The sequence below is a fragment of the Carassius auratus genome, chromosome 19 (genome assembly GCF_003368295.1).
Source record: "Carassius auratus strain Wakin chromosome 19, ASM336829v1, whole genome shotgun sequence".
NCBI lineage: Eukaryota > Metazoa > Chordata > Actinopteri > Cypriniformes > Cyprinidae > Carassius > Carassius auratus.
This window is the reverse complement of record NC_039261.1, coordinates 25,614,465-25,637,609: the sequence shown is the minus strand read 5'-3', so window position 1 is coordinate 25,637,609 and position 23,145 is coordinate 25,614,465. Positions and strand designations below refer to the sequence as shown.

Below are 23,145 nucleotides of genomic sequence, written 5' to 3'. Positions count from 1 at the left end.
GAGCCTGGAGGTTATCGTCCAATAATATGCCATTGCGTCAAAAAAAGGGCGGGAATATTTGAGCAAACTGTAATCTGATTGGATAAGCAAAATGTCAATTCTTAAAGCAGGAACTATATTTCACGCACATGTGTTCTTTATCGTGAATGTGGTATGTATAGTCTATTTCAACAAATGCAATTTGTTAACGAAAACAAAATGATTTTGTTTTATACAAAATATTTAAACATTCTTTTTACAGTTGTAGATCGCTGATCTGATTTTTGGTTTTGCACGTTCAGTTGAATATTGTAAACATGTAATGGTCAGTTGTTATAATTTACTTTTGAAGCATTGTAGTGCACAAAATGTACTATCTTCAGAAATTTTGACTTTTAAAAAACTGTACTGTGTTGCCATGGCACTTTGAGATACACTAGGGCAGGTTTATATACATACATACATACATATATTTCAGATGTCAAATAGTGGCAAAAATGATTACCCTCCTACGATCCCAAAATTTAAAACGCATCTATATAGTTTCTTAAAATATTATTTATTGAGTTTCAGTTAAATTATTACGCTTTTCATCTCAAAATAGCACTGTACTGAAAAATGTGTTATTTGTTTTCGTATTCTATTTTTATTTATCTGTTTATGTATTTTAATCTACATTTTGTTATACATTTAAATTTAATCGAATTCTTATTTTTATCTTTTTGTATTATTTATATTATTTTATTTCTATTCTGTTTAATTTTTTTGATTCTAGCGGTCTAAATGTTATTATTAAGCTAATGCTTAGCCTGTTTTTTTCTTTTTTTTCTTTTGCAGTTTTAATTAAAAAAAAAAAGTCTGTCAACAGACCGAGCCACAATGCTTAGTGATGGTGAAGCTAAAGAACTGCTGTCATTTCTCACTCTGGAGATGAGAGCTGATGTCAAAGGTCAGGCCACGGGTTACATCCTGGGCCTCACAGGAAACCGGGATGGGTGCCGGTACCTGCGGTCCAAGCCGGACTTCCTCAAAGCCTTGGTTACTCTGACCCGCGACCCCTCCATCGCCATCGTCAAGGACTGTTATCACGCTCTGATTAACCTCTCGGCAGACGAGACTCTTCACCAGCCTTTGATCAAAGAGACAGACTTACTTGCCATACTGTTCCAGAACCTCCTGGACCCAGATTACATGTTTGCAGATCGCATTTGTACTATCCTCAGTAACCTGAGCCGACACGAGCGGACGTGTAGAGATGTGTTCAGCGCTCTGCAAGAGCAGGAGATCGGACTGGACAAAGTGGTGGAGATCTTCTGCACAGAGGGGTTCAATAAGAAAGCTTCACTTCATTATCTGGGACCACTGCTGTCCAACCTCACACAGCTGCCCGAGGCACGACACTTCATCCTGGACAAGGACAGGTAAGCTTTACTAATAATACTACTACAGTACTGAATGATTACATGCAAAATGACACTGTACTACTACTAATCATATTACTATTTCCAAATCCATGGTATGCATAAAAACATTATATTTTTACAATATTACCATAGTACATGTTCAACATATGGTATTATCATGATATATATATACCATGATATTATAATGTTTTTTTTGACAAAACCATAACAACACCATATTTTACACAAGTACAAAGGTAATATGTTATATATGTTTTATATTTATTTATTACATATTAAATATTACCTTGGTACTTGTGTAAAATATGGTGTTGTTATGGTTTTGTCAAAAAAACATTATAATATCATATTACCTCTCCAAAAGCACAGTGATGCAGTGGTACAAGATAGTATGACAGTAATAAAATGTTAAGTGCTGATTGTTTCATGTGTGTTTCTACAGGTGTGTGATTCAGAGGCTCCTGCCGTACACACAGTACAAGGAATCGATCACCAGGCGAGGAGGGGTGGTGGGAACGCTCAGAAATTGCTGCTTTGACTATAGTAAGAGTTATTCTTATTTCTTTAAATTATATCTTAACGCTTGTGATTGGCTTAGTTATCTATGGTAATACCGACTGCTAAATGAATAAATGTAAATGTAAAAAGCATGTGATTTGATTTGTTGCAAATTTCACAATTGAAAGCAAAGCCAATGCAAAAATACGTCAAAGACAATTTAACAAAAATGCATTTAATTCTCATTAAACATGTCTTTGTCCATACAGCTCATCATGAGTGGTTACTCAGTGATGCGGTGGATATTTTACCATTCCTTTTATTACCGTTGGCTGGACCAGAGGAGCTCTCGGAGGAAGAGAATGAAGGTGATGCTTTTTACATCATCTGGAAGTTTCAGAAAACAGGTTTACCAAATAAGCCAGGTTTATTACAGTAAGTCTGACTTATTTTGAACCAAATCAGCTGACAAGTCATCAGACTTGGCTTATTTGGTAAACTTGTTTTATGAAACAGGCCCCAGCAAACAAATTCAGAGTTACAGGATTAGTTTTGAGTTGACGAAACCAAACCAAACCAAACCTCTCCAGTCCAGCATTATTGGTACCATGATGCTGATCATCTACTTTCTTTGTCAGCTCAGACTTTGATCCTGAGTTTGTGGAGGAGGTTCTCATGAATGTGTGACATCATGGTGAACAGCCAATCGCAACAAAGAAAGTGTGATTCACTTCTAGCGAGAGAGCCAGTGAGATTCAAAACTCCTTTGTCAAAGGTTAAGATATTAAAGAATATGAGGAATTTAAATGCGTTTACATGGAAGTACTTAAAAAAAAAAGAGAGAGGACAAATTAATGAAATTATCTTGCTCTATTAGTGCAGTCACAAGTGAATCTTGTGAAATTAGTTTATATAGTTGATAATATATAGCAAAAGAGACTCGAACATGTAAGGTCACATGAAGCCATTTTTGAAGTGTTATCTATGGTTTCTACCACTTATTTATGGCATATGATCTGTATATTTATATTTATTTAAAATAAGTGCTTTATAATAACCATTAAACTAAAGGTACTTGCATGTAATGGATTAATAATAACAAACCATATTATAATTAGATAAATCATATGAAAATAAATTGTAATTATCATTAAAGCCAGACATTGTTGTTTTATTTTTTAAGGTACTTTATAGTGACTACTTAAGTTGTATGAAGAGAAACGTTTTTTTTTTTTTTTTTGGCTAAAAGCCAAGGCACTTTCATGGTACCTAAACCCAGGGTTGGTGCAAACTAAACTGAAATTTACCTGGCCTGCTAATCCAGCTTCATGGTACAGGCCCCTTATCCAAGAACGATTTTTGTTTGAAGTGAAGAAACAGAAAAGCAATACGTTTCGTTCGTTTGTCCAGTAGGTGGTGCTGTTTACTCATTTTGATGATACACAGGTTGACTGTTAATTGTATTTCCCACAGCATGTGTAAGGAAAATGGAATGAACAAAGTGGAAATACCACCATTACAGCAGGAAGTTGTGTGAATTTGCTAGGCCAGGATCTTTGTTTCAAAGTTTGCGGTTTCATAAAAGCTGTTTGAAGAGTTTATATGCACCATATTTTCCACTTGTGCCTTTCTGACCAAAATAGGAGAGAAAATGTATTAGTTAATAAGTGACCTTATTCGACCTTTCTGAAACCCTTTCAAAGTCTGTATAACTATAGCCCAAACATACGATCTAATTTAATAAGAGTGTGTTTGATCTGTATAATTGGCAAGCATGATTTTTACTAATGGTTTGAGATTTGAATATTAAGAGACGTGCGGTTTCTATTCTAAGTGATAGGATAAGGACAGCAAGCACCACTTTTCCTTCTTAAAATGTTTTAAAGATAAAGTGTTTGATTAACGTGCTACTATTGTAACAATACACCAATTACATAATTTATATTTAATAGATTTTTATTTGCATTTACAGGTTTGCCTGTGGACTTGCAGTACTTACCAGAGGATAAAAAGAGAGAAGATGATCCTGATATCCGCAAGATGCTCTTAGAAACCCTGATGCTTGTAAGAACAGCATCTCAAATCTTTTATTTTATCTATCATTTGTCTGTATTGACGTAAATGACTTGCACAACCATTCAAATATTTCACATTTTAAGAACGTTTTTAAAAGTCTCATCAAGGCTGCATTTATATTATCAAAAATACAGTAAAACAGTATCATTGTAAAATATTATTACGATTTAAAATCTAATGTATTCCTTTGGTTCAAAGGTGAATTCTAGCACCATTGCTGATGTTTTCAGTTTCACATCATCCTTCAGAAATCAAATTTGCTGCTCAAGAAACATTTCTTCTTCTTATTTTTAATGTTGAAAACAGTTGTGCTACTTTATATTTCTTTGGAAACCAAACTACATTTTTAAGGAATCTTGACCAGAACAAAGTATAATTTTCATTACTGCCACTTTTAATCAATTTAATAGGTCCTTGCTGTATATAAAAGCATTGATTTCTTTCTAAACTATTTTGGAATGTATGGTATTATCACTATATTGTTCTTCCTTTATTTATGTTTAGCTATTAATGATCTGTTCATATTCAGCTTACAGCTACTAAAGTGGGCCGACAGGTTATAAAGAACAAGAACGTGTATCCCATCATGAGAGAGTTTCACAAATGGGAGAAGGATCCACATGTGATTTCATCTTGTGAGAAACTCGTCCAGGTATGAAAACATTTAAGGAAGCAATGCATGTATCATTCATGGATAAAGCATTCCCAGTAAACATTGCAATGAGCTTATTGGGAAAAAAAAACAAATTCAAGATATATTTGTGGGCGCAGTGTGTCGTTTACGCTTAGTGTAACACATTATCAGCTCATTAGGTTCAAATCAAGGCAGTTCCATCCAATTACGCGATTGCATCTCTATTGCATCAGTTTTATAAGATCGTCACATGCATCGTTTTCTGTAGATGTGGATTGTTGTGCTTTGGAAGACCCCAGACAGTAGGCAGATCACTTCCAGTTCTCCAAAACCAGGATTTATGAGTTTGGTCGAAAACAGCAAGAGACACTAATTTGGTGGAAAAAGCCTGTTCCTTGCACCGTGGCAGGCGTATATTTGGGTACAGCCCCATGGAAAAGATGTCACAGGGTCTCCTATTAAAGCATGATATTCTCCATAACGTCTGGGAGATCCCTTTTGAACTCCAGGCCAGAAGCAGTGGTTCGGCCGTTTGCCTCAACCCAACCATTTTAATTAGCGTCAATAAAACAGCTAATATGCCAAGCGCAGAACCAGGCTAATATTTATCCAGGATTAATGGGCGCTTTTTCATTATGCAGCAGTTTTTAACTAACACCGCTTTAACAGCTATCAAGTTGCTGAAGTTTTTCCATGTTGTCGGGTTCCCGAAATTGCTACTTGGGAATGACAGTAAAAGTGAAGTGCAGTCTGGCATCTCATTAGCTCCCGTCCTGCGTCATTACCACTTTTCTTTCAATATGCGACTCTGACGGAACATACTGAGGTCCATTAGGGTTTCACGTGCAATTTTGTGTGACTTTGATTAAGGTTTTGATTGGAGACGAGCCGGAGGAGGGAATGGAGAATCTGATGGAGGTGGAGATCCCCAAAGACGTGGAGGAAAAACTAAAGGAACTGGACACCAAAGAGCAGGAACAAATGGAAAAGGACGAGCAGGAATCTGAGAAGCAGCAAAATGAATCTCCAGAGGGCCTGGAGAGATAAACAGACTAATGAACAAAACTTTACTTTTAAGTTGAATGTACAGCATTGAATAAAAAGATCTGCATGAGAACGAATACCTGAGGATTATCGTGGATAGAAAATGTTTGATTCTAAAAGCACCTGGTTATGGAAGAACAGTTTGTTTCTCTCTGGTTCAGGCTGGTTTATGTTTTTGACTAGCAGGTGGACACCTGGTAGACCATCATCTTGGGTATGAGATCATATGGTATGACCAGGTCATTCAAACTTATTTAGGTGGTTGTCCACCTAATCAGCATGAGCCAGCTACAAACCAGCTATAAAACTAGCTCTAGCTTCATTTTTCCAGCAGGGTTTAAAACTTTGAATGCCCATTAGTTGTATCCTGGAGCTCATAATAAAGACACTTTGTATCACAATCTGTAAAACCTAAATAAAGGGATTTTCATACCCCATTTTTAGACACGGTCTTTGAAATGTCTGTGAGGTGATTAGTAATAACATTATATTCAATTTAAAAACCTATATGTGACCCTGGACCACAAAATCAGTAATAAGTGGTTTGGGTATATTTGTAGCAATAGCCACTAATACAATGTATGGGTCAAAATTATCAATTTTTCTTTTATGCCAAAATATCATTAGGATAAGATCATGTTCCATTAAGATATTTTGTAAATTTCCTACCTTAAATATAATTTTTGATTAGTAATATGCATTGCTAAGAACTTCATTTAGACTAGGTATTTTTTTTTTTTTTGCGCACCTTCAGATTCCAGATTTTCAAATAGTAGTATCTTGGCCAAATATTATCATTCATTAACAAACCATACATCAATGGAAAGCCTATTTATTCAACTTTCAGATTTTAAGAGTCCAATTTTGAGCCTTATGATTGGTCCAGGTCACATATGGGCTATGCAGACTTAACAGATTAAAACTTTGTCAAGTTCATGCAAATGTTTGTAATATGTGATGAGGCAGTTTTGGACTTGTTTGTTCAAAACTGTAGTTTGCTGCCCCCGTGTGGATATAAGACAGCTCTTAAAAACCTCACCTGACTTCTAAAATGAGAACATTTCATGTCTCCGGTGTGAAGGTCATATATTCTGTACAGCTGCTATAAAACAAGAAGTTGTGAACAGGTTTAATACAAATAGACTGGGAAAAAAAAAACAAAAAAAACACGACTAATTAATACAAATATGTACATAGTTCGAGCACATAAGTAATGTTTGCTTGGCAAGTCAATCAGGCGTTACAGGCGCGTCACAGCAACGCTATTTTTGTCCTGTTACGTCAGGGAATGAGATCTAGCTGCAGAATGGTAATAACATAGATGTATATACGGGTAATACATTTATTTAATAAAATAACATTATATGTCCTGCATGTACAACAGCAAGAAAAAATAATTTTATTTTAAAGATGATAAATGGCATAAGAATACGACTAAAAAGCGTTTCCTTTTTGAATGCAGAGTGTTATTGAAAGTCATTTATCTGTAAACTCACAGGTGCCCAAGGAAATATTAATGCTTCTGACAGGCTGGTGAGTTTTAAAGTGGAGATCCAGGTTAGACGAGGCCCTCAGCTGAGCGCCTGTTGAGCAGGTGGTAAGAGAATTAAACCGGAAGCGCAGAGAAAGCAGATGGATGTACGCCACTGAAAACAGATTCTACAGCAGGCCAGCGCAAACCAGGAAGAATAACAAATTACTTCAAATCAGTCCAAATAACACTAGCGCTCGAATAAATGTCCACTGGGGTTATCGTCACATCACTGTGATGCACATTTGAGATGTCTCTTTCCAACTTCCACAGAGGAGGTCAAATTTTACATCATCAAACCAACAGAAATATAAAAGAGAAAAGCAATTCAAGGTCAAACCATGTTTTAGACCAGAATAAAACAGCCAAAAGCCTTAAAGTTGTTATCATGGTCCATTAATAGCGTGAATGCCAGCAACTGAGAAAAGGAGACCTACTTTGTTTTACTCAGTGTTGGAGAAGCTACTTTTAAACTTAGATACTAGTGATTTTAAGTATGTAAAACTTCATATAAGCTCTTTTTAAGTTCAGCAAGTAGTAAAGTATGTACAACTACATTAAAGCTCATTTTTTAAACTAGTTCACCAAGCTACTAGAAGAGTATATAAAACTAATTTAATACTCTTTTACATTATAGTTCGCCAAGCTACTAGTGATGTAAACTACATTTAAGCTCTTTCGAAACAGAAACACACTTAAATAGCAATTAATAATAAAAAATTATGAACTGCACTGAAATTAGTTAATATATTTGGGGCAATATCTTATAAGATATTTGGTATAACTAAAGCAGAGCCATATTTTTTCATCTAAAAAAAGATGGTTTACCTAAAAAGTTAAATTAAAACCTTTTAAATGTATATAATTAAACTATTCTAATTTTATTGATTTTTTTTTTTATAATTAAACAAAAATATTTTTCCAGCACAAAAGATGACCTAATGCTTTTTATGTGAACTGTCCAGATGAACTCTTTCACTAAAATGAATTAGCCTTTCCAACACATACTACTACTACTACTAATAAAAAGCCAGTATGTACTTAAAAACAATGGAAACAATATTCTCTAGTCTTCCAGTACAGCTGTGTGAGGCTGGTTCACCTGAGAAGCAGATTTTGTTATCGGAAAAAAGGGATTTCCAAACTCGCTGCATGTTCCTTATGTGGTGACAAGTGATATATTTGTGAATTCTCTCTCACCTTCTCATGAGTTTTAACCTAAAACTGACACGTTTCATATCATAAACCCTGTTGCCCATAAATCAGGGTAACACCAGTGTATGGAGCCGGAAATAAAGCTCCCGTATCCCACCAGAATAACATTCAATGCCAAATGGCTCCACTTCATGGCGACCCCTGGCAACTGCAGCAGGCACCTCAGTTCACTGACTTGGATCCTCCTCTAGTTTTTATTCCCCTCTACAGTTCAACTTTACTGCCTAATTGGGTTCCTTATACTGACCACAGTGAGAATATCTTTGTGTTTAAACAGCTGTAAACCACAACCGAGCATCTCAGGAGCGCAGTGAACACTTTGAGGGGGAAAAGAGGTGAATGCACACTTCCTCTGTCCCCAATCATCTCATCAAAATGGGCCAGTTTGTAAATCACCAAATTTGATCATGAAATGTTTAGTGCAGCGGTACAAACCACAGTCTTTCCTGAACGGTCAAGTTCTCCTTTTGTTTGGCCTTCATATTTCTGTCAATGACAGAACAATAATATTTTCATTGCAACCTTGAATACCGCAGTTTAAAGTCCAAAATGTCATTTATTTCTGCCTTTAAGGAGCATGTCAAGCCCAGTAGAACTTTTGCGGCATGATGTTGATTACTATATACACTACCTATTCAAAAGATCAGAGTCAGTAAGATTATTTTGGTTTTGAAAGAAATTAATACTTTTATTTAGCAAGGACTCACTGAAATGATCAAAAGTGGCATTCCTGAGCAGCAAATCAGCATATTAAAAATGATTTCTGAAGGATCATGTGACACTGAAGACTGGAGGAATTTCAGCTTTGCATCACAGGAATGAATTACATTTTAAAATATATTCATATTGAAAACAGTTATTTTAAATTGTAATAATATCTCAAATTATTACTGTTTTTACTGTATTTTCATCAAAATAAATACAGCCTTGGTGAGCAAAAGAGACAAAAACATTAAGAAAATCATACCAACATCAAACCTTTGCACAGTAGGCTAGCTACTGTATATTTAATAGCTACAAGTAGGCTAATATTGTGAGATAGGCTGTAAAATCGAAAATGTAAATACATAATAAATATATGTAAAATATATAGAGGTGAATTTCATTATTTGACAACAAGTGGTATAAATTTGACCGGTCATACAGACGAAAGTTATAACTTCAGGTTGACATTTGTCATTAACGTGGGACAAAGAATCAAAAGCACATGTGCATTAGTGCACGTCACAGTTTGGCGCTGTCAAAGTGGAAGTTTCTGCCCATTTTTCCCACGAATTGCCTTTTAAAGACCTGTGATGTCGCGCTACCTGGGCAGCCCCACCCGGGGGGTCACGGAGCTCCGCTGGCCGTCAACAGCTCTGGGAGTGTCAGCATGCGGGCAAACACGAGAAAACTTCAAGTGATTGAGCCCAGTAGTGCTGTCCGTGACACGTTGAGTGGCGCTGTGGAATCTGCGGCTCTCGCGCTTCCGCTGTTAAACGCTACTTGATCCTTCAGCGGGAGCGAGAGGCCCGTCAGCCCGGTGTCCCTTTCAGTCTCGGAACAAAACACAGTATAATGCAGTCAGTCAAACGCGGGAGCGGCCAAGGTCGTCTGAGCCTGTCTGAGGAGCAGGAACAAACGCTGCTGACCTCAGTGAACTTTCACGACATCTGCACAGAGTACATTTAAGGTACCACACATTTACATTAAGAATGAACTGACAAAAACCAATCAATAACATATTTGATAGGCCTATATACAGCTTGTCAGAAACATCCCATTTTACCCTAAAATAAAAAATTAAATTAAATTTAAAAACAAAAGAAACAAGATGTTGTATTTTGCCTAAATTGGGATCCTCCAACTTTTCTGCTTCTGCATTTTTTTAAATTTCCCACTTGGTTTCTCATTATGGCAAAATACTAATAAAACATGCAATTAATAAATTAAATAATATTCATAATACAGTACATTGCGTTATATTGGAATTATAGTGATAGATGAATAGGCCTATTAACGACAAATGTAATATACTATCAATTATTATAAAACAATATTTAAATACTTTTTAATGTTTATAAAAAAAATAATAATATTGTTTAATAATTTACAGGTTTTTCTTATACCCACAATAATAATGTGTGTAAATAAAATAATAATAATGGAAAAAAATATAATAAAAATAGAATTTAATATATTACACAGATGGTTAAATATAAGTGTTTGCTTTTAAATATCTTATAAATACAGTACATTCCAATACATTATTTACATTACAAAAGAAAATGCATTACACTACAGTAATGAAAAGGTAATTAGAAGGTAAAACGAGTCATTAAAATAAAATCCGAGTGCAATTTTTTTTTCTTTCACTTTTTCTTCTATGCCTTAGTTTGGATTTCATCACCCTTAACATCATTTGCCTCATTCTATAAATAATCTATAAATGCCCCACTCATTCATTTGTATTGATCCTGCTGATACTGACCTGGATTCTAAGAGACTACAATAGGAGCAGTCCTCAGGAGTCTGAAGGAAGTGAATCTGTGAACATCTCAACATCTTCTGCTTCAATGAGAGGTGATGCGCATGAACAGATATATATTAACATTTGTATCCAAAAGCACTCAAAGGGGACAAGTCGGTGCTCACGAACAAGCATCTGCCTCCCATTTAGCATGCTGCCTTGAGCCGGACCACCTTAAGTGTGATACTCGATTTTAAGAGCTCTCCAGAGGCCACGACTCATTTCAGCAGAGCCTCATGGCTCTCTTAAGGTGGCCAGATTGATTGCATTCAATATGAATTGTATTCGGTTCAGACATACATAAGGTTTTACATTTCCACTAAAGTTTACGACCGCAGTAAATTGATATAATTGTTAAGATTTTGCTTGCTCATTTTTTGTGTCAAATTGATCGTTCTCAGCCTTTGAGCTGTGGGAGCAGGAGTGTGAGAGAGTGAGGTTTGGCTGTTCCTTCAGTTGCACTAGAAGATGGGAAACATGCTATTAATCCTGACTTGCTTTATTTATTGTGCATTTTAAATGGCAAAATGTGTTTCTGGTTTCTTTAAAGGTTTGAAACAACAATCCAGTCTTTCTACTAATTATGTTTACTTCAACTAAAACATCTTAAAATGTAAAAAAAAAAAAAAACTTAATGAATTTTTTGTTTTTTACAAACATGCAGCTTTTCACTTCTCTAGATGTAGACTGAAGTCATGCAGATTACTTGTGATGTTTTTATCAGCTGTTTAGACTCTCGTTCTGACGGCACCCATTCACTGAGCAAGTGATGTAATGCTACATTTCATACAGACATTATAAATACTGATGAGTGAACTTTTCACCAGTGCCTCTGTAAAGGACGTGTTTTGTTTGTTTTAGGAGAAATGGAGGCTGGAATTCTGCAATCACCTCATATCATTCCTTAGGAAAAACGTATGCTGGACGATGACCTAATGAAGGGATAAACAATGAATGGAGAAGTCTGCACAAAAATTCTTGAGATGGTGGAGATGTGACGAATTTTGAGTGAGTTTTGGGAAAATTGCCTCATCATCAGTGAAGGGGGCCTGTCATTATGCAGTTACATCCACTCAACTGAAGGGATGAACACTAATCTAAAGATCCTGTGAGGTCACACAAAGACTTCACAGATGTTCTGTCCACCGAAGAAACTCCAAGTCATGAGCTAACTGGGTTATTATTTCCTCATTGTCCAATAAGAAGTTTGATGATGTGGCACTTAGAACACACGGATGATGTGGCTATACGGAGTTTGCTTGTATACATGATTTTGAACTACTTAAAACCAATTCACTTTAGTGTTATTTCTATACTTTTACAGTATTTATTAATACTATGAATTATCTTTTATTTCAGTCTAAAGCACTTCAACTTCAGCTAGTTGCCACAGCCGCATTTCCCTATTTTTGGTTAAGCTTTTAAGATTCAATTTTTCATTTAATATTTGTTTTTTATCCATTTTATTTGAACTATATTTCAAATAATGCAAATGATTGTAATGGTTTTATAACAACACTGAACAACAAGTTAAAGCAAAAGACAGCTTGTCTCTGGTTATACATCTTTACTTTTTCACTAAATTTGTATTTGAAAATTAAACAAAATAAATAAATAAATAAAAAACATTTAGCGTAATGGGGAACACTTTACAATAAGGATCCATTAGTTGACCTCATTAGTTGTTGAAAAATACTTCTAAAGCATTATTAATCTTAATTAACATTAAATTTACTATAAATATAAAATTTTTATCCATTTAATATACCTGAAATAACGTTAAAGTTAAGTTACCGGAAATTTGAGTTACCTGAATTAATGTTTGTTAAAGTTATTAACAAAAAATAACAAATGAATAAATTAGTAAATGATATAACAAATGTTTTGCACATTGTTATACTGTACTTGTGATTAGAACCGTACTATAAATTGTTGCCATTTAATGCACAAATGCCATTTTAATGCCATTTTAAACACAAATGCAACTATATTTATTTATCGCTATATCAAACAGTATTTGTATTCTTAACTCAGAATGTAGGGAATTTATTTCCCCACATTTAAATCAACTGTATGCATGTTTTTCTTTTAAAATTAAAATATCAGTTTCAAAATCATTATAATTATATAGACTTCTAAGGCGAATGGCTTCAGTTTCTTTCCTATGCTCCCTACAAACGTCTGCTCTGGTGAGCGGGTACAAAATTCTGCGAAAGGAGCGGATTGTTATGCAGCAGCAACAAATGCACATGTACAGCTATTCCATATACTTCCATTTACTTAACTGTAGGGAGCTCCAAAGTCACAAAACTACACATAGTCGATTTAAATGCAGTTGTAACTCCAAAAACTCTGCAGTGTATAGGCTACGTGGCCATTATGATGCTCAAGTTCCGCCCGTTTACTCTCTTTTATCATGACAGGGCACAAGCAACCGTTTCCCCCATCAGCCGTATAATTACAGGCCATCTGAAATGAAATCCGGCTAATGTACAACAGACAGCCAGTCTTGCCAACCGTTCTCTCCTCAGACTAGAGCTGCTGCCTTTAGGGGGTCTGACCGTACCCTGCCTCGAAGCTCAAAGCACCCATTAACTTATTTTCTTACCGGCCAGAGAGCTGCGGTCCAACAAACACCACGGTTCATTTTCAACAGCCCCCCTCGGATCCCACAGGCTGTAATCTGTGATTGACACCACCATCTCTCCGCCTGGAGGAGAGAGCAGCTATGGATGCAGATCAGGACATAGTTACTAAACTGTTAGAAATAACTCAAATGTCAAATGTCAAATCAAACACTGATGTATTCATATTAGTATGAATCACAATAATATGCAAAATTATGCAAACATATTAACATGACAGACTGAAAAGACCATTTTGGTTTCTAAATGTCTCTTGAATTTCAATAGTTTCATGCTCTCAGCAGCCAATAATTCACTAGACAGAGCACAGTGTTGTCGACACAAACCATTTGAACCCTCATTGGAAGTGAAGCTGTGTTTAATGTAGCCTGGGTCATATTTTCTTGAAATTTGTGTGGTTTCGTTAATGGTTTCTGACCTTACATTTATGCATTTGGCGGCCACATTATCCAAAGAGACTTAACCTTTCATTCAAAGTACAGATTTCATCAGTTTATGCATTGACTGGGAATCGAACCCATAACCTTGGCATCGCTTGAACAAGAATTGCATTGGACGCACAACTTTTGACACCAGTAATAAAAGATATGAGAAGTGTTGTTCTCTCCTTCCTTATTAAACAGTCTACACAATTACAAAGTTAGTTGCATTTTATGATGTGCATTTAGCACTGTTGTTTTTCTGATGTTTGCGACCCATTTTACACAAAGATTATATGAGTACACTTTTACAAGTAAACATTTCAGTTTTTATCATTAACAATGTCATGTTTAAATGTTACTGGCTGTTTCTTAATAATTAACGGAATTTACTAGCAATGTCCAAGTGAAAATTTAAAAAAAGAAAATGTAAAAGTAGGCCACAATCCATTAGTTGTGTACAGCAGGAAAACAATCAAAAAGTGCAGGGACGTTGTAAAAACGCTTCCGAAACCCTTCACAAAGTACATTAAGAATCACAACACTGCAGGCCCAGGGAACACCACTCAACCCCGTGGGACGAGGCCTGTTCCCCACAATGCATTGTTATATGAAAATGCATTGCTTCATCATCTTGATCACGAAAGCCCAGAAAAAGGAAAAATAATAGCTAAGGAGCACTTGCCTAATGCTTCCCATCTGAATGTGAGTGATGTAGTGTGCAACAGAGAAATGCATGGATTTGCGCTGGTGCAAACCACTTAGGCTTGCTTAATGCTCACGTTGCTCCGTCCCCCTCTTCTCAGCAACAAACACCCTCCGCTTCCTGCAGGGAATGCACTTTCTGAATACTGTCCAGGTAAGGATTTAGGGGCTCAGATTTATGATCAAGGTGGGACCCCACAGCTGGGGTGGGGATTACCCCTGGGCCGGAGCAGGAAGGTTTTTGGGGAATAAATCAGGGGGTCTTGCAAGAACTGAAGAAGACTGGAGCACAAAGTTGATCATCATGGAGAAAATGATAAGTGAGGAAAAATTGAAAAGTCTTTTTCCTAGAGTTTTTTTTTTTGTGTGTGTGTGTGCAAAGATTCACGTGTAGCATGAAAAGTGACACTTCATATAAGGTTTGTTCAAATCCCAGAGCCCAAATATAACTACTGTAATATTAAGTGAAACCTGTCCAAGTAAGTATGTATAAAAACTTAAATTAAAGCTAAATGAAACAATAGAAATCTAAATAAAATCTAAACGGTTGTCTAGTTGAAGAATTATGTATTTTTAAAAGATATTACCTTTTATTGGCAAATATTCCATTTGATAATTAGTGCATTATATATTAAATGCATTTACCATTGTTCAACACAATTTCAAAGATAAAATCCAGTAATTTCAATAGGAATCAATTCAAATGGAAATTTCGCATGAGGACGAAATATATCTCCATGACCAAAAAATGCTGATTGTCTGATGACAAGAGTGTAGCGATTTATTATGCACAATTTACAGACGACACTATCAAACCAAGCAGTATTCTGGCAGTTTTTCCTTGATATTCTGATAATATGATATTACAACTCACATTTCTGAGTATGATTGACAGGCATGCTGCCCAATCGTAACGCAGAATTTTTATCCATCAAAAAGTGTGTATTGACATCTTTCTGCGGCTGAAATAAAATACCATCTGATGCTCATTCAAGTTTATTTTGAGACTTACCAGATTAGTAAAGAGGAAGAGAGATCGGTCACGATCATCAAAGAGCCACAAAATGGTATTTATTGTTTAAATTTCGCGAAACTCATGATCTGGTGAAATTTCACAGAGCAGCAATATGTGATCGTAAATTAGCAGTGATGCTAAAAGAAAACTAATATAGCAAATATTTCACTATAAATTACCTTTTTTGCTAGTAAATATTCAGACTGATTATTGTTTTGATAATATCGATTCTCTTTTTAAACCATCAAGCTTGGTTTAGAACGGAGGCCTACAGATGGAGACGCACACACAGAGCCCGTGACAGACAGACACGCTCGATTTCATAACAGTCCCTGCAGGCGGGCCGACCGTCATAAGTGAAGCAGCAGGCTGACAGAGTAGAAAACAGGGTAACAGGAGCCGGGCCAGCGCTGGTCATCCGTCTGCTGCTTAACTCGCTCCCCACATCCTGTTTTCAGAGAGATGCCGATGTCAATTTACAGAAGAATTGGTGCCGAAATAGGTAGCGCGAGCCAGGACGTGGGCACGGAGGCATTTTTATCGCCCGCTGGCTTATACTTCAACATATCCCTGACAAACCCACACGGCAGAGCTGAGTGTTTAAGGTACGACCTAAAAAAGGAGTTATTAATCTGTACAACATCCTTGAACCTTCTCATGAAAACTCCCACAAGTGCTGGAATCATGGGAAACGTGTAATCACAGCCAGGCCCACAAACGCTATTGTAAATTGTGTTAAACTACTGTATATGACCTTTCTGTATTTAAAACGGCACAGAAATATAACCTCGGGGGTGAATATGTGACTAAACGCTAATGATGTTCAATTATCGTGAATGGCCTCTCCATCATAATCTACAAACCTTGTGTGGAGAATTTCACAAACCTGAAATTACAGCCCAAATTACCCGAGTGAACTTCAACATTATAGGTTATGTATACAACAGACTGTGCATAATATTATACTCGCTTAAAGGGAAAGTTCACCCAAAAATGAAAATTCGCCCATAATATATTCACCGTCATGCCATTCCAAACCTGTAAGTCCTTCTTTCTTCTGTGGAACAAAAGAGATGATATTTTGTCAAATACCCTAAAGGGGTTTCTTTGTTTGCTCAACGAAACTCAATTGGGTTCAGTGTTGCTTCAACATTCAACTTCTGCAACACCAAAGTAAAAATGTTTATGACGGTCAACGTAGTTATGTTCACATCAATCCGATCCAGTTTCAGATTACAAGTTTTACTTAGTATGAACCCTAAACTTTGCAATCCAGTTTGTTTATACGTGCATTATATGTAGCGATTTCAAAGTCATAAACCATAAAAGGTTGAAATAAACCTCCACTGTGAATAGAAACTTGATTGTAAGTCAATTCAAAACCGAATTAAATCATGTTGAATTTCAAATAACTTACAAAAAAGTTGCCATTACTTAGTGACCATATTATTTTTTACAGTATATGAAATGTAAAAAGTAAAGAAATCACAATGCCAAATATTTGTGTATTTGATTGAGAAAATAGTCAGATTCAAGCATACGCATGCTTAGTTTTTCCTGTTTACTGGATTATTTCAAGACTACACCAAACCTTTATATAGTTATTTTGTAAATGAGCCATCATTTTGATTAGTATAACAGTTATATAATAACAGTGTGAGGTAATTGTGACTTTTTAATTTACAATTCTGGCTTTCATAAATAAATACAAAAATATTTATTTAATTCTGAGGTGGAAATAGCTTCTCTCTTTTAGTATGGATTCTTAAAAGCGCAATGGAGGTCTATGACAGGCAACAAGATTTTCACTAAATTATGACTTTTTGAGCCTGAAAGTGAGTATAATCCAGGGCTTTCGACTTTGGGAGGATCAAATGTTCACTTTTTGAAATTAAGTCAAAGAAGTTTGAAATGACATATGGCTGAGTAACTGATTTTTGGTTGCACCATTCCTTTAAGAACATGCTTAGTATTACAACAAAATTAGTCAATAAATGTCACAGGTTTTAAAACCACTAAGATTAGTTTAGTTTGACAGCTAATATCTGTTGCGGCTTGTATCTTTACAGGAATTATTTGGTTAGACAAGGCTCTTAAACGGCCAAAATTGCATCATCAACCACATACTGAAAAACATCAGCAAACCGCTTTTAAAATCACAGAAAAACAAACTCCGACACACATGGGAAAGCGGCCTGACTCATGCCAGAGTAGGTGAGAAAGTCTCCTGGCGAAACACACACACACAGACACACTTACGGGTCAGTGCGTGTCCAGATAATAAGAGACTGCCGCCGACGGGCCTCTCCTTCAAAACTTCCCCTTTCATATCAAATGTGCTGCTTAAAGTAACCAGAGAACAGCCTTTTACTTTTCTCTAAATTAGCTCAGGCAACTCAATTTCGGTGCGGTTTCGCTTCCACCACCGTCTGCACGGCTAGAGTGCCATGATGTCATCGCGGGGTTGTAAGCACATGTGTGGGGAAAATGAAAAAGGTTCCTCTATTTAGTGGTAATTTGTAACAGATCTGAATGAAGGCAGCTGCCAGCAGTTCACAGGGCTGTTTTCCCTCCAATTAAACGGCCGTAAACTCCCAGCATTTGGCTTTCTGCAGGTGCGGCAAAATGGGGTCAAAGAGGATCAGATCTGGCTGCCCTCTTTTGATACTCTTTAGCAGTCTTTAACATCAGAGACGTGGCCAGGCGGTTAGAGCACACTGGGCCTTGGTGCTTATGTGGGGAAAGTCTGTGTATAGATAATTCCTGATCCCTTTCTCCCATCATTTCCTGTGCTCTCTCACTGTGCCTTTAACCTCCTGGGCCTCTGCAATTCATTAAGTGCATTTCTAAGGTTATAAATGCCATCTTACAAATGCCAATTGTATTTATCATAATATAATCCTAGTAATCATTTATATTTCATGGACACTGATTTTAGTTTTTTTTATTCTTTTACAAGAAAGACACTTGTATAAGGAACGTACATCTGGACGTAGTGAGTGTTTTCAAAGGCTGGCAAGACACTTCAGCTGAAAAAGTTAAACGTACAAAAATCTTAAGAGAAATGGTTTTACTGGATATTTGTTATTTTCATTATTAAAATCATTTTATATTTAGATTTTCCCCAAAATACATGCTAAAATAAAAAGAAGACACTACATACAAGGTTGGGAATTTATATTTTTGACCATGTTTACACAAATTGTGTGATATATATCAGAAAGTAGCCTACAAACTAAATCAAATTATTGACCAAAAAATTTTATATTTCTTAGTAGAGGAAATCTTTCTATGAAGCTTTCTATGCCAAAATAACTTATGAAAAATGTATTTTGATTAAATACAGGCACTAATATATATATTTTTAATTTCATTAATGTAATTTAAAAAATATACCTTATATTCCAAACTTTTGCTGAATTCCAGTAGGATAAATCGAAGCTGCAAAACAAGAAGAGGAGGAAAAAAGAACAGGAATGAGTTTCCTTTTTTTGGAGCATCTGCCAAAGTCTTCAAAGCTGAAGAAGGGCTCCATTGTCAACATGGACAGACTGAAGATCTGTGAGGCAACAGTCTGGCCCGGGACGCATTCTGGAGTTCAGCCTCAGCTGGATACTTTGCAGCTACATCCATGTGATCTGAGCATCCCAGCATCCCCTCCTCCTTCCTAAAGAACAACAATCAATAATATAAGCCCTTATAGCTTTCACTGCCATTTAAGTCAACATGATATCTGAAGCATGAAGTGTGTTACTCCACAGTGTTACGGTGCAAGATAAGTAGATTAATAAAACAAGAATTAAATATAAAATTAAACCAGTTAATTTAAAAATAAAAAATAAATTCTTACAATAAATCAAATAAAGCCCATCCTATATGTTTTTCATACTAAAGAACCGGTTTTATTCAAAATGTTACAAAGGGGTGCGAATACCATTTTAACTTCATGAATCTTTGATTAAAGAGGCGTTTAGTTTCCAGCTTAAATCGAGCCATATATGGAAACGAGCATCTGTTAAAGGCCCACAACATAAAGAATTCTGTCTGAGGGCTGGCGTGTGGTTAAGAGAAGATTTACACTGGTTTATTTATACATTCACACTGAGCTAGTGACTGCATTGATTTCTCTGAATAAACCAGGTTGCATTTCTGCGTCAGGACCAGACCCCTTTTGAAAACCACTTGGCTTGGAGTCGCAATCCTCCAGATTCCAATGAAAAAGCCTCATCTCTTAACTGTGGTCACGATGAGGCAGAGGAACTCCAAAAAAGAATGACAACGTTTCTCAAATGAGATGCTAGGAAAATATTAATGTGCCCTCACTGTGTCAATAATGTGTTTGGCTGCTACCGTTTGGAATAACTCACCGACTGAAACGCAAAAAGATCCATCCATCCATCTTTGGCTTTGCATGTCGAATGTTAAGGCTCAGATTTCTCATTCGGTCACGTAAAAGCTTCATCTCTCCTCCTGAAATTCTTGCAACAAAATAGCCTGTCACATTCACGACCGAAGCCTTTCTGACGGGCCAAACGTACTCGCGCGGGTAAACGTTTGACCCAGACATGACTGAAGCTCACCTGGTAAAGCATTTTATCACTGTTACTTTCAATAAAAGCCAGACGAAATGATATTTTTCAACTGCCGGTGTGTTATTATGCAGTTTTTAGATAAGTATTACCTTAAGTTTGGATTATCTGATCAACTAGAAAATGCATTCCCAACTAATTTACGGTCATATTTCTGAGCGTAACGGGACACTGAATGGTGAAAAGTGGCTCAATATGATTGCAAGTAAAAAATATGAGCAATTGATGTTAGCTGAAACTTAAGTCATTATTGCATTTTCATACAATATTACACAAACATTCACTGACGAATCGCTCACAGCAAGTGTTCAGACCAACTCAATTTGGTTTCATGTTGACTTTATGGCTTTGGGATCCAGCATTGGTATCATTTACATGCAGTACTTCACTAACACTGAATGTGAATAATTAGGTTTCGAAGCCAGAGGATCAGATGTTTGACATAAGTCACAGTGTTCAGCCAGTATAATAAAGCTGACAGACTAGTCTTCTGGTACACTCAATCCTTCTAGAATCCACCTCCATTCAGGATACAACTCACTCGCTCTGGGAGATATTCCCTTCACGTATAATTGGAGTGGGTTATTTGGAAAGCTCAGGTTCATTGTTCACATTGCACTTACAGCTGAAAATATTCACTCCAGTAGAGTTTATGCAATGCATCTACATACATGTTGTGTTGTTCCTCGGAGGATACAAATCTCAAAATTCTCCAAACTTCTCCAAACGACGATTTAGCCTGAAATATTCAAGCTGAAATTTCATCTCAAACTCTTATTTTCCAGCCCAACTGAAACAAGAATCTACTAAACTAATCAATCATTTAATCTGAAATGATATTTGAGCACGCAAAACCTATTTAGTAAATAATGTAACAGGTTCTTTCAATAGCCTCTTTTCCACTGATTCAGGTGGTCAATCTGTGCACAAACCAGATGTTTTCTGGTAGCCAAGTCAAGTTTTCAGCAACAACAACTCGATCTACCAAGACTAAACACAACTAGACTGTTTGCATTACAATCAATTAAATTGTCTAGAATGGAAACACACAGTAAGGTAAAACAGAATGTTCAGTTGATGGACCGTTCCCATGCCTGTCACATTTTACAGGGGCTTGACTTTTTCACTCTCTGTCTAATATGAAATGATTTTGTTTACAAATATTTGGTGCAAATTGATTGCGGTGAATTGGATTCACTTGAATAACATGATCGTGGCATCAAAAGCAGCTTAGACAGTTGCATGTTAAAATATGTCCTCAAAACTCATAACACTCATAAACAAAGTCGATGAAGTGGCATGTTTATTTAGGGCAGGTTATGTCATCACTTGGCTCTGAAATTAGTGGAAATTTCAGTTGGAAGTAAACCGAGAACCAGAACCATTTCTGTGGAAGAGTAAAGAGTAAAGAGTTTTAGTACTTGATAGTCACCACTGGCTGATTGATTACCATATTTGATTCATGGATGTTTTGTAAACCTGCATTGATATGATATGAAATAGCGGTGGGCAATATATCAGTAGAAATTTGTCAACAGGTACAGATTATAATCTATCGTCTCTATTGCATGCTCACGTGACGTTGCTGTGTTACATGGTCATGAAAACTTGTCGTTTGCATGCATTTTTATGCACTGCGGTTTAAAAATAATAGATTTTAAGCAGTCAGTAGTGAAAGAGAACTCATTTCGCACACACGTGAAGATGGCGCTCATAGAGCGCATGAGTACTGAACTGATTTTTTATTTTATAGGCCTTGAAAGGTTGAATACACACACTTTTACAGTATCTGTCGTAATGCCAAACTTTGCAAATGTTCACTTTTGTCATGTAAATTAGAAAAAATATGTAATCAATTTAGACAGTGAAGATTGATCATGTACAACACCAGCTTAAATTTAACCAAACTCAAGAGAATTTTTGCATTGTAAGCAATAGGTGGCGCTGTCTGGTGGCCTAGGCAGGAAGCAGCACACTCCCAAATGTAATATTTAAAGAGACAGTTCATGTTCAAATTCAAATTCTGTCATCATTTACTCACCCTTATGTCGTTAGTTTCTTTCTTCTGTAGAAAAACAAAAGATGTTTAGTAGAATGTTGTAGCTCCTCACAAAGAAAGTGAGTGGAAACAATAAAAATGTTTTTTATTAATAATCTGACTTGAAGTGGGGTTCAATTTAAGATGCCATGTCATTAAGTGAAAAGCTTAACTTTAGATCTTACCTTGTAGGTTACACGAGTTAAAAACCCATCCGTCTATCTGGAAAACTGGCACAGCTGCTGCTCAGGTAGGCTGCTCGAGTTTCGGGTCAGAGCGTTCTTGACGTGGGGGAATTCCGAAGAAAACCCGCTGACAACATCTTTACTAGCCAGCTCGAAATCCTACAGCTCTCAGCGGCTATCCCAAATTAACTTTGAATCAAAGCCTCCGGGAGCTGCAGCAATCCGGCAAGGACTCTAATTTTTTCCACTTATGCTGGAATGTGGCCTTCCAAGTGCCCAAGTCTCTCAACACCAACTATTTGCTGTTTGTTTTGACCGTTTTCCCTGTGGGGAGGGCAAGCAGAGGAGGAAAACGGTTTGGAGAAAGCAATGGAAACACTCGCCGACTGCCAAGACTGCATCCATTTTCTCCTGAAACTATTCAAAATGATGCAATGGGACTGTTATTGGGTTTCACCGACAGGAAAACCACAGGTACACACACACATATGCTTGTGGGCGAGACACACCATGATAGACATCCAGAGCCTCCGAAGGGTTTCTTACCAGACAGTTTCAATGCCACCGTCTGAAGTCATACTCCAATTATGGAGCGCCGGGATGCAAAATATACGGAACACTTCATGAAACTTCTCTGTG

At 36.5% G+C, this 23,145-nt stretch overlaps 1 protein-coding gene and 1 long non-coding RNA gene across 2 annotated transcripts; one reads left to right on the top strand and one right to left on the bottom strand.

Moving 5' to 3' along the window:
- Nucleotides 1-96: 96 nt before the first annotated feature.
- hgh1 (HGH1 homolog (S. cerevisiae)) lies at nucleotides 97-6,092 on the top strand. The gene is made up of 7 exons (XM_026289714.1): nucleotides 97-151; nucleotides 817-1,400; nucleotides 1,846-1,946; nucleotides 2,171-2,269; nucleotides 3,874-3,965; nucleotides 4,507-4,629; nucleotides 5,482-6,092. The coding sequence occupies exons 2-7, from the start codon at nucleotides 859-861 to the stop codon at nucleotides 5,656-5,658; spliced, it is 1,134 nt and encodes a 377-aa protein (XP_026145499.1). The 5' UTR covers nucleotides 97-151; nucleotides 817-858; the 3' UTR covers nucleotides 5,659-6,092.
- A 13,624-nt stretch (nucleotides 6,093-19,716) lies between these two features.
- LOC113120294 (uncharacterized) lies at nucleotides 19,717-23,145 on the bottom strand. Its single transcript, XR_003294582.1, has 3 exons — nucleotides 22,507-23,145; nucleotides 22,325-22,348; nucleotides 19,717-21,670 (listed from the first exon to the last, which is right to left on the bottom strand). It is a non-coding gene; the product is annotated as an uncharacterized LOC113120294 (long non-coding RNA).

Excerpts from the sequence above, each read along its gene's own strand:
- hgh1 (XM_026289714.1), top strand. The coding sequence starts at position 859 with ATGCTTAGTGATGGTGAAGCTAAAGAACTGCTGTCATTTCTCACTCTG. Across the intron at positions 3,966-4,506 it reads TCTTAGAAACCCTGATGCTT|CTTACAGCTACTAAAGTGGG; the intron begins GTAAGAACAGCA and ends GTTCATATTCAG. Across the intron at positions 4,630-5,481 it reads CTTGTGAGAAACTCGTCCAG|GTTTTGATTGGAGACGAGCC; the intron begins GTATGAAAACAT and ends ACTTTGATTAAG.